Here is a 12,051-nt window from a genome sequence, read left to right on the forward strand (position 1 = left end):
CTAGTTTTTTTTCTCGTGGAGCATCCCTGTGTAGAAAGAGCTATTTTTACCTGAACCTGAACCTTTCTAGCATTATTCCTGACAGGAAAAAAAATAAACCCTTTGTGCTTCAAGTCAAACCCCAAAGAAGGGACCTTTCCTCGGAGGTGCCTGTGATCCTCTCAGCCTTCCAGGAACTGAGGAACGGCAGCGTCTGAACGTGCCTCTGTCAGTGCCTCTCTTCCTTCTTGGTTACACTGGGTGGTGACCTGCTGGCAGGAGAAACCCCTCTCTGAGGTACAAAGGGTTGGTGAGTCCATGTAAGAAAAGAGCAAATGAGACAGAGGCAGTAGTATCTTCAGAATTACCTTTTCAGGGAACAGTTGTAGGGTCAAGCTGGTAAATTTTTGTTTGGAGGGAATGGAGAGAAAAATAAGAGCAGTGGAGTCTAGTTCCAATACTCAGGAGCTTCTTGTGGCTGTTAAGTACCAAGTCTACAGTTCTCCCCCTCCCCTCCTCTCCTTTGCCTCCACTGTTGGGGGATTTACTTTTCCACTGGATGTACACAGGCAGCTCCTGAGCGTGGGAAGTGTGGTTTGAATAGCAGCTCCCTGGCCATAACCCCTGCCAGATGACTGAACTGCAGGACATGCAGCAGCAATTGAGGCTGAGGAGGATGGTTTCCTCCTCTGGGGGGTGTTTGGGTGGGAAGCGTAAGGGGTTTTTATTTTTGTGCTGCTGAATTGTTGTAATTCCAGCCATGCACGGCAAAACCTGGGCAGTGCTGGCTGTGGAGGTGCTTGTGCACCTGTGCAGGGTGGGACAGGCATCCAGAGGCAGGAATAGACACCAGGCCATCCTGTTTGGGCAATTCCACTCTTCCTGCCTCCTCACCGCAGTCGGCGTTTCAGCGGCTGAGCCACAAAGGGAGGAATAAAGACAAATGAGTTCTCCTTTTGAAAATACCTGTACTTAAAAGAGCCTCCCTCCTCCGTGGCGTTCATTATGTGTCTGTTTATTCATCCTTTGCTCACATGGTAATTTGCTCCTGCAGAAATGGATCTCAGCTCCACCCTGTGCTGGGACTGAGCCACCTCCGCTGGCACTGCTGGAGGTCCTTTACCAGGAGAAATTATCTGTGCACATCCATGATGGGACTGCCAGAGCTACATCTGCCCACAGCTGCTCCTGGTGCCATCACTGCCTTTGCAGGAGCTCATCCCAAATCCCAGTGGGTCTCTAATTCTGCCCTGGCTTGTGCTCTCCATCTCTTCAAGAGCTGGAAATATTCTGAGATGTCCCCAGGTGAAAATGGGAAGAGGAGCTGTTGATTGGGAAGAGGCCAAAGCAGTGTCAGTGATCCTCTAATGTTACAGATTTGTGGCCGTGGGTTGAGCTGGAGCAGCAGCTGCTGTGGTGTCACTTTGGTGTTAATTGGGGAGTGGGTGAGTGCAAGGAACAGAAGTTGCTGTGGAAGAGGAGAGAGAAGCCAGGGAGGAAGAGGCTGGCACAAGTGCCAGGCTCCTTCACTGCAATGCCTTGTGCTCAGCCCTCCTTCCTACAAACTAACCCCATTTCTGCTGCCCCTCTCTCCAGCTGAAGGTGCTGCAGGTTTGGGTCTCCTGGGCAAGGGGTCTCCTTTATGGTGTTTAGTTGTGCCAGAACCTCAGCTCCTGGTCTCAGGTAACTCAGGTTTCCATGCCCACCTGGAGCTGTGCCCTGCATTCATTCCCCTCTGTTGTGCCAGCCCAGGCTGGGGTTCAGGAGCCTGGGCTGTCACTGGCAGGAGTAATTGCAAAAATTGATTCCTGGGGAATGCCTGTAGCGGGCAAATCCCTTTGACAGACCACGCAGCCATCAGATTCTGCATTTATTTGAGTCAATCAATGCTCTCATGCATATTTGGGTCATAAATGCTCTGATATAAATTGCATTTATTCTTGTGACAGCTGTATTCCGTTACCTGTTATTTATTTGGCTCTGTTGTCCTCTGGTTTTACACCTTGTGGAGCTGTCAAGTCAGCTGCTCCCCACTGACAGAGCTCACAGCTCAGAGCCTTCCAAAAATAACCCCTCCAAAGGGATTTCAGCAGCAGCAGGGTGGACGTTGTTGGAAAGTCATTGGACAATCTTTTTTTTTGGGTTGTTTTATTGGAAAGAGGAGCTTTGTGCTTTTTGCCTGCTTTTTTTTCCTGAATTCCAGAATTAGACTTTTCATTTACGATCCAGAGGTCATTGATGCTGATGATCCCACTGATTAATGTGAATTTTGGATCACACCCCACATGTCTCAAGGCTGAATTAATCAGGTTATTCGGCATTTGGAATGGTGGGATGCTGACTTGGACGTTCCTGATTTTCCCTTGGAAGCTTTTTTAGCTTCACATCTTTTCACATTGTAAAAATGGCAGAAGATGTGATTTGGAGATGAATGAACTGCAGTGTCCTTCCAAAGGAAAGGTCAAATTGCAATGGGCACAGTGCTCTGGGCAAGTCAGGCATTTTCTGCCCCATACCCCTCATGCCAGGCTGCTGCACCAGCCTTGCAAGGTGCCAGTGGCTTTGGTGTTAATTCAGGAAAGCATTTAATCATGGAATTGATGGCTCTGAAGTGCCCAATACAAGCATGTGCTTAAGTGCCTTGTTGGAGCAGGGCCAGTGCAGATGTACCTTTGCAGAGCAGAGATTTGTGAGCCACTTCTGGTCTAGTTTCTGTGTAAAACAGAGATGGAAACACTCGTAGTTTTATCCAACAGGTTTTATTTGCACAAGGATTTTGGGATGGATGCAGGCACTGAGTGTTCTGTCAATAGGGTTTATGTGTGAGCTAAACAGCAACACTGTCCATGGCATTACTGCTGAAATATGTGTGATATAAAGCTGCACGTGCTGCTTTTCAGGTATTACCATTTTTCTCTTATCTCTATTTATTTTACTCTAAATAGAAAAAGAGTGAATCTGTAATTTAGATCAAATATCACGGTGGAAAATAGAAACACATTCATATGGCTCACAAAATATAGATACAAATGGGTATGTATTATTTATAAAGCAGCTTTGACATCTTAATATACGGAAAAAAGATGAGACATTTAGTCATAGTTCAGCATTCTGCACGTTCTGGAACTATCTTAAATCATCATCCATGAAAAATTCGTAATTTGGATCTTACTTTAATTTTATGCTCACATTCCAGTGGGGGGGGGGGGTGTCCTTTGCTCTTGTCTTTTTTTTTAACCTATTCTATCCCCCCACCCCGTTTTGTACAATTAAAAGCAGACAGCTGGGGTTGGGCAATGCCAAAGGCCCACCCTGCCCTCCAAGAACTACCTGATAATTAATGAGAACCAGAACTCTGACTAAAGAGGGATCCCCAGGTGTTCTGGTGTCCCACCCAAGTCCTTCTGGGTTTGCTGAACACAGTGAAAGTTAGAAAGTTCGTGCTGCACAGCAGTAAAACCCGTGTAGTTCCTCTAATGTGGACAGACAAAATCCAGGTATAAATCAGCTTAAAACCTGCCAAGTTGCAAATGAATCAGGAATGTGGTGTGAGTGCCCCCTTTCAGGAGTTCTCAGGGGTGTCAGTGGTCAGGTTGTTTTGAGCTGGGCTGGAGGAGTGAGCTCTGAATTGAGGTGATGCTGCAGAGGTCACTGTGTCAAGAGCCTCATTCCTATATGACAGAAGATCCTGGGTTTATGCTTTGGGGATTTTTTGGGGGGGAAGCAAAGGGAAAAGGTGAACTTGTAGTCCTTCAGCTGAGGCCATTCCTTTGTTGCTCAGTGATGGGTTTGGATACAAGCTCAGTGTTGGCAAAAGGACCTAATGAAGAGATGGGAGTTTTTAACTACAGGGCTGATGCCAGTGGGGTGCCAGTGGTGTTTACTGGTTTCCCTCACTCTTTCATGGTTTCTTTAAAATACTGCTTGGAAGGATGAAAGAACCTCAGTGTCTATAGCCCATTTCTCTCAGGTCTCTGCTGCAAGAGCCAAGAGGGAGCCCTTGACTTGTTTTCTCATTGCTTGAAACTCCTTCCAACCTCCACTTCACCTTCTCAGTAAGGTTTAGGCAGAAGCTCTTGATTTATTCCCTCCTGGTTTCGCCCATCCCCAGATCCTGAGCTCACAGTGGACTCCCAGGGGCTGGTGCTTTCAAGTAATACAAGTTCATGGATCCGAAGTTTCTCTGGGAATGAAAGATCTGTTTGATTAAGGAAACACTGACTTCTGAAAGCCCATCAGCCTGTGCAGCTCCGTGAGGCAGGGCTGCAGAATATCTAATTAAATGGAACTGCTCTCTGGAGGATTTGGTTTGCAGAAAATTAGTTTTCATGTTCTCGGTCTGATGTTTATTAAACGTTTCTTCCCTTTTTCTCTCCTGTGCAGTTTTCATCTGCAGTTTCATGGTGGCGGCGCCGATCTTTGGTTACCTTGGTGACCGTTTCAACAGGAAGATCATCCTCAGCTGTGGGATCTTCTTTTGGTCAGCTGTCACTTTTTCGAGCTCCTTCATCACTGAACAGGTAAGATCCTTTGCAAAGGCACGTTGTGTCCTGGAAAGGCGGACGGTGTGTTCCTGAAAAACTCCCCGTCCCGGAGCGCTCGAGGGGAACGTGTCCCCCTGGTTTGTGTTTAACATTTAGCATGTTGCATTCACCCCTTTTGTGGGTGAAGTGTGCTCTGTGTAACTGTGTTTGCTTAACTGTGAAAGCTGCTGTTCTTTGATCGTGCACATTCATAAAAAATAACAGATGAAGCGTATCCGAGCAAGAGTTTCTGTTGACATAAGGGCTTTGTTTTGAGGGAGATCCTAGAGAAGCTTTAAAAAGGCTTTACAGAAGTCCTGGGAAAAGAAACGCGGGGCTGTAAGTGGTTCTTTTGTCTTCTGATGTGTAATAGAAGCCATTGGAGTTTTTTTTGGGGAAGTCTGCTGGTGGTTGTGGAATAACAAAACGCAGCCAGCAGTGGTTTTACACGTGGACTTTGGCTCCTGTCCACGAAGGCAGAGAAGGTGGATGATAACACAGAGATTAGATGTAGTTTCAGCTCCTTTAACACTAGCTGATGGGTATATCTGGGGAGCTCATGGTGGAATTGTCAGGCTCACTTAATTTGGCCAAGCTCTGCACAGCTCCTCTGCTGCTCCCAGGACAGCCCCAGGACCCCGTTCCCAGGACTCCTCATTGCATCCCTTTTCCTGCCTGTCACAGCCACGCAGAGGAAACAATGATCTGGCGGTTTCTGGGGGAAAATATCCTCTTGTTTAAATCATATTATAGAGGAGATTTAATTGCTGCAGGTGGCAACATTCCTGGTGAGACAAATCACAGCTCCTGGCATCGTCAGCCTGGTTTCCCCCAGGGAGGGAGGGACATTCCTCATCCTTTCTGCCCAGCTGCGTTCCAGGGATTGCAGCCTTGTGGTCACGCCTAAGGAGTGACAACCTGGGACTGAACCTCCCCACCCTGGTTCCTCCTGCCCACCCACGGGCTCTGCAGGTTCTAATAAAAGACAATTCCCACCCAAAGCAGGCAGTGGCTCTTCCATGTAGGTCTGGCTTTCACCTTGGATTGGCTGGTGCTGCATTTCCAGAGCAAAATGCACGGTGGCCAAATGTGGAAACCTTTAACTCAGTAAATTATTCTGGTTTATAGCTGACCAGGAAGCATCCTTTCCAGAGGAAGAGAACCTCTCATATAAAACAGAGAGGCATTTTTGGGTTTTCTTTCTTTTTTTCCCTTTTTTTTTTTTTTTTTATTCTTTAAATGTCTCTCATAACATACTGCAAAAGCAGCTGTGATCAGAGCCCAGAGAGAGAAGCATCTGTGAAAGAACTGATAACTTGCTTAGAAACACTTCTCATGTTATGGACATACATCATGCTCAGGATTTCCTCAACCTCTCTGCAGTGGACATGGTCCCACAGCTGGAAGTAGGGGGCCACTGGAACTGGACTGATGTTTTCAGAGTTGAATTTCAGTTTAAGTATTTTGGGCTTAATACCTGAAGTAGTTCAGGGATTATTAATATATATAATTAATATATAGGGTTGTTTGTATACAAGAGCTCAGGGTGGAAGTGCATACTGTTAGCCAAAGAAAGGAAGAATAATGCTTTTAAAGCTGGATTATGTTTGGAATCCAAACCCCAATGTTTTGGATGCCATAAGAGAGACAAAATCAAAATAGCCAGGCCTGTGTCAATTCATACTGGATTTGCATCAGCACTAACTCTGGACCCAAGCTACCATTTTGATAGAAACCAGCCTAATACTTAGAAAAATCCCGTCCTGGTTTTCCTGGGATCCTGAACTCCACCTGAAGACTTAGCCATTAATCCAGAGGTCTCATGCTCAGCTCTTGTAATCGACTCCAGGAGGTGATGGAGAACTTTGCAGCTGCTGTAAGGATGTGCTTTACCCAGTGGTTCCAGCAGTTGATTAAGGTCATAAGAATAATCCCAACTTCCCAATTTGGTATCCATGTTGGAGGCCTGGTCTCTAGTGGGGAGGTCATGCTACGTTGAACAAGGTGAATTCCTGACACAGTGATGAGAAAAAGGGGCAGGGAAGAGCTGCTGCAGCTTTTTTCCTCCTGTAGTGACTAACTGGGCATCTCTCCTGATCTTTGTCCTCTGGGATTCATTTAGGGAGCAGAACACTGGCTATTCTCTCACATTTTTTCCTCCTTTCCTTTAAGGCTCTGTGTGTTTGTCAGGGAGGAGGGTTGGGAGCTGAAATATCAAAACCTTTGGTGGCACCAATAAAAGCACTAGTAAAACCACTGTGAGTAGAGAAGTGCTCCCATCCAAGCCCATGTGAAAACAGTGCTGGAAGAAGCAGGTTGGCAGAGGCTGAGCCCGTTGAAGAACTGCACAGCAAACTCCTTGATGTGGCAACACCAAAAATCCTGAATTAGGTGAGAAACAGAAGCCATTCAGTATAAACAGCAAATTGTCTTCAGGGACTGTCTTTCTTCAAATTTGGACAGTGGCTGGTGCCTCCTGCCTCCTGTCAGTGAGTAATTAGATAGAACACACAGCCACGTAGCTCAAATTTGGAGGGCAAATGGGAAGAGACAGCTTAACAAAGGCACAAAGCAGCTGCAGAGCTGCTGAACTCTGAAGGCACCCAATTTGTGAAGGTTTTTGGCAGCCTGTTGGTAATATTGGTTCCTGGCTAAAATTTGGACGCTAAAGGAAACCAACAGAAATGCTGTTATATTATGTGAGTAAATATGTACATTATTTGTAATTCATTGTGCAAACAAGTGCACAGCAAAGGACATGTTAATTATTATCTGCCCTGCTGCCTTCCCACAGCTTCCCATGGGCTCTGGAGTATCCTTTGGGTCACCTGTCCCAACTGTGCCCCCCAATTCCTGGTGCCCCCCAGCCCCTCACTGGAGGGATGAGGAGCAGAACAGACCCTGACTCTGTGTAGGCACCTGAAAACATCCCTGTGTTACCAACACTGTTCTCAGCACAAATCCAAATCACAGTCCCATAGAGCTGCTGGGGACAAAATTAACTCCATCCCAGCCAAAACCAGCACAAAAGGATTGGAGTTTAACAACAGTGCAGCTAAAGTACTGTCTAAATGCTGTTTTATGCTGTTTGGTTTAAAAAGAGTCGCTGAAAACTGCCAGGTAAATCAGGAATTGGGTGTATGTGCTGTGCAGACATGTAGTTGCTAGAGAGCACTGCATTATTAAAATATCCTTAGTTATTTATTATCAAACATCTCTTGGTTCTTAACATGGAATAAGGGCCATCAAATAAATGAAGAATGAATCTCTCGTCTGCTGGCAGCTACTAAATAATAGGCTCTGAAAAGGAAAAAAATGAAAATCAGGCCAAAATTTAAGGGTTGTTAAAGAGTATATAGGAGGTGATAGAGAAAACAGCAAAATAGAAACAGGACAATTACATGTTTGTAAGTTTGGTTACTGTTCATGAGGTCTTAAATTACATTTAAAACAAATCAAAATAAGAACCCAAATAAGCACTGTATCACAGAGTAATTCCATAAATACACCTGGTTCCATGGATAAAAATAGCTCGTGGCAAATGTAACTGAAGAATATCATCAGAAGTAACAAGGCTGAGACAATATCGAAAAGGTCACCTTTTATTCTGTCAAATAATGTGATCATTTATGTTAGTGCAGAATTCCTCTGTAGGAAAAAAAAAAGATGTGAGCCCTCCTTTCCGCTCTATAACACTGTTTAGCACTTCGTAAAATAAAAGTTCCATCAAGAAATCATTAACAAACTTGTTAATTAGCCTAAAATTAGGTAAAGTTGGTACATATTTAGACATATCTGTAGATTAACTCCATTTATAGAAACGTCAGTAAAGTATGTATATGTCTTAATTTGTATTTTGGAAGTACAAACACCTGCCTTTTAATCAGTCCTGCCTCTGCCAGCTCACGAATTTGGGCACTTTCACCTGCTCATTTCTGAGTCAAAGGGTTGCTGGTTTACCCATGAGCAAAGGCTTCTGCTCAGGAGAGATGCTCTGTGAGGTTGGGACACCCAGGGTGCCTCAAAACCAGCCAGAGCAGGCTGTGGGAACGTGGGTTTGCTGGAGCTCCACATGCCAGAAAGTTGGGAAATGGCAAACCAGGGTAAACCAGGAATGTGCTTTTGAATCCTTCCATTCTTGGTAGATATTTCTGTTCAAATGTTGATATAGTTAACAGGATAAAGCCTTTATGCTCCCACTGCAAGTGAGCCTGGATAGGTATTTCTTCTTGTGTTGTTTTCTTTTCCTTTCCTTTTGATTTATCTCTAAAAGAGGAAGCAAATAGTCCACTGTGGAATTCCACTTAGCCTGCAGTACTTGCTCATGTCCTGTCTTTCAGACTTGCCAGATGTATTTTTATTTCCAAAGCTTGTCTTTCGAGGGGAGCCTAAAAGAGAAGCACCAAATGACGTGCAGGGTGGAACAATTGGTTAGCTGGGTTAATTTTAAAAAACATAAACATAAACCAGCCACCCCCCTACACACAATGATTCACTCCAAGGGGGAAAAAAAGCCTTTAGTCTTAAATGCCCTGGCAGAAGTTGTAACATAAAACACACTCCTGTGCCTGTGCTGAGATAAATCCACAGTCTGAAAAACAGAAGCAAACAACACTAAAATCCCCAGGCTGTCCTTTTGTGTGTAAGGAGGGCACTGGGTGTTTTCTTTGAAGTCACCATGAATTACTGGAATGTTTATATCCCACTCTTCCATCCTATTATTTTGGAGCAGAGCTCTCTTTTAGAAAGGAGGCAAGAGGGTTTCTCCCAGAGCTTTGAGCAGTCAGCACGTGTGTTCAGTGCAACTCAGGCAGCTCCTGACAGGTCCTGTGGCTGCTGCTGAAGTGGTGCTTGAGCTACCACGGGCTCTTTGTGGCCAGAGCTGTTGGTTGGCTCTGCTGTGCTTTGCCAGCCTTGGATGTGGCACTGGAACCCTGCAGACCAGTTGGTGCTGTTGGCATTTGGATTTCTTTGCCCTTTGCCAGACTGCTCAGGAAAAACATTATCCACTGTGTCTCTCTGAGCAGAGAGGAGATGAGGTGGGTGATGCAGAGCTCCAGTGCTGCTGCTCTGCCAGCCAGAGGTGTCAGCTCCCAGATGAGCCAGGGCTGCAGTTATACCCCCCCCCCGCATTGCCTGGTACCTGCAGCCTCCCCCTGCTCTGCCCCTGCTCTCTGAGGGGAGAGATGCAACCTGTGCATCTTCTCCCTGGTTATCAGAGCTCCAGGAGAGCTGCTGTGCTGGGGGGACTGGGAGCAGCAGGCACCAGGTGAAGGAGGTGCTGTGCTGGGTTAGGTGACTCTGAAGTCCCAGAAGAGGGAAAGATTGAGGGCTCTCATCTCTGCTCCACACTGCAGAGTGGAATTCTTTATGGACTGATTCTGCCTCGTGTCCCTCTCCCATATGTCTGGAAGCAGATAGTTTGAAGAAAGATAATTCCTACAGCCCCCTTTAGAATTAAAGAATTGTCAAGTTTGGAAAAGTCCTCTGAGATCATCAAGTCCAACCATCAACCCAGCACCACCACCATGTTCACCGCTAACCCATGTCCCCAGGTGCCACATCCACACGTTTTTTCAACGCTTCCAGGGATGGTGACTCTGTTCCTGCCCTGGGCAGCCTGTGCCAGTGCCTGACAACCCTTTCTGTAAAGGTTTTTTCCTGATATCCAACCTAAACCTCCTTGGTACAACTTGAGGCCATTTCCCCTCGTGCTGTCACTAGACCTGCACTAGATGTTGTTCATCAGAAGAGATGGACCTCCCTGGAGTCTGGATGTACCTCCACCTGCTGGAGACGGGGCTGGGATCTCCAAAGATCTTTGGGTGTAGGAATTGTCAGGTTCCTGCAGCAGTTCTGCTGTGATACACTCCCTCATGGCTGCTTTAGTCTCCACCTGCAGCCAGGACTAGACAAGACAACAAAATGTGCCCTGGACAAGAAAGTGTGAGGGTTTCTATGGGAATTGAAAGGCACTATTTCTTTGACCCCTCTCCAGCAGGAAGGCTCCTGCTGCTCCTTCCCAGTGCTACTCCCCGTTCTCTTATAAGTTTTACTACCTTGCATTTTTTAATATGGATTATATGTGGTGTACAGTAAGAAAAAATACACTATTGCTTATTCATTTAATAATGAAGGACTGACTGAGCTGGTCTTAAGGGATACTGGGCGTCTGTGAAGTCTGCTCTAATCTTCAGCACAGCTGATTCCAAATACTATGTGGGAAACTCTTTTCCTGCAAGAACAACATCTTCTCTTGCACAGACAAGCATAATGATTTGAACTCTTGGATCTTGGGTCCTCATTGTTCCCTCAGATTTTGCTGACCCGGGACAGAAGAGTTGGGAAAAGATTTATACAGATGAAATAGTTGCAGAGTGCAGAATTACTGTCATGTATTTGTCTCCTGGTTGCTTTATATTCCTACCTTGTCCCTTTGCACCTGTCACCCTTCCAAGGGAAACTATAAAAGAAAACCAGATTAAGGTGTTCTCAGAGCAGCAGCCCCCAAAAAGCCAATCTGTGAGAGGAGGCAGCTTTTCATAGGTGTTATCAGAAATTGGAATGTTGCATTTTGTGCTCAGAGTGTTGGTTTTTTTCCATCCAGTATCTGTGCCTGTGTATCTGTGAAGCATTTGGGAAGAGTTATTGAAAACACAGCTGGTGATGAGCAGGAGAGAGACAGAGCACAGCTCCAAAGCTTACTCAGGAAGCTTATTCCTGTGATGAGAGAAATGAACTACAAGGAACTATCATAAGGAATATCTCTGCCATACATTGCATTTCCCACCTGCAGAGTGTCTGGAACAGGATTGGTTCTGTTCTGCCCTCTGGGACCTGAAAGCAATCAAGATACAGACCCCCCAAATCCCACCTTGCCCACGCAGGGTCAGTCTGGCACCAACCACATCCCATTCAGACTTCTCAGATCACCCCAGTTACGTGCTGCTGTGTCCATAAATGTGCCTCCTGCCCTCTGCCACCTCCTCTCAGGTCATTAATTGGTTTGAAGTCGTGCAATATCTGAATCAAACCCCGTGGATACTGAAAGAGGGGCTGTTTCTCTCGCTGAGTGTCAGAGCTCAGCTGCACTGCCGTGTGCTTGCTGGAATGGAGGCAGGGGCTTGCACTGAAGTGCCAGCCCTGCCCCTCAGGGCTCAGGCATTTTCCAGAGCAGGTGGACAGAGCTTTGTGCTGGGACAGTGTCAAGAAACAGGCTCAAAGCTCAGTGTTGATGTGACTCAAAGCTCGGTGCTGATTTGCAGAGGGTCTCAGTGAGGACCCCTGTAATCACCTGCCCTGTTTCAGAGAGCTGTTGGTTATCTGGGTTACTGTGGAAATCATTATCACAGTGTCTGTGATTGTGGTTCTGATTCAGCTCCTTCTCTGGAAGTCTGTGGGAACCTTTTGTGGGAATTGAGTCAGACCCTGCTTCTCTTTAAATCAACACACATTTGGTGCAGTTTCATCAGGTCATGAAAATGCTTGGTGACAGCAGCTGGGGACTGTGGTGCAGGAAAGATCTTCACAGGCCAAAGACCTTTACAGG

The 12,051-nt window shown here is 46.1% G+C and overlaps 1 protein-coding gene across 3 annotated transcripts in view; it reads left to right on the plus strand.

Annotated features, from left to right (window-relative positions):
* SPNS2 (sphingolipid transporter 2) overlaps positions 1-12,051 on the plus strand; it is a 132,400-nt gene that overhangs the window by 56,870 nt on the left and 63,479 nt on the right. For all 3 annotated transcript variants that reach the window (XM_027664450.1, XM_027664451.1, XM_027664452.1), the window contains exon 3: positions 4,363-4,499. In XM_027664450.1, the coding sequence (XP_027520251.1) occupies positions 4,363-4,499 (137 nt within the window). The remainder of the gene's footprint in view (positions 1-4,362; positions 4,500-12,051) is intronic.

This window comes from Corapipo altera, unplaced genomic scaffold (assembly GCF_003945725.1).
Source record: "Corapipo altera isolate COAL_440 unplaced genomic scaffold, ASM394572v1 181b, whole genome shotgun sequence".
NCBI classification, from domain to species: Eukaryota; Metazoa; Chordata; class Aves; order Passeriformes; family Pipridae; genus Corapipo; species Corapipo altera.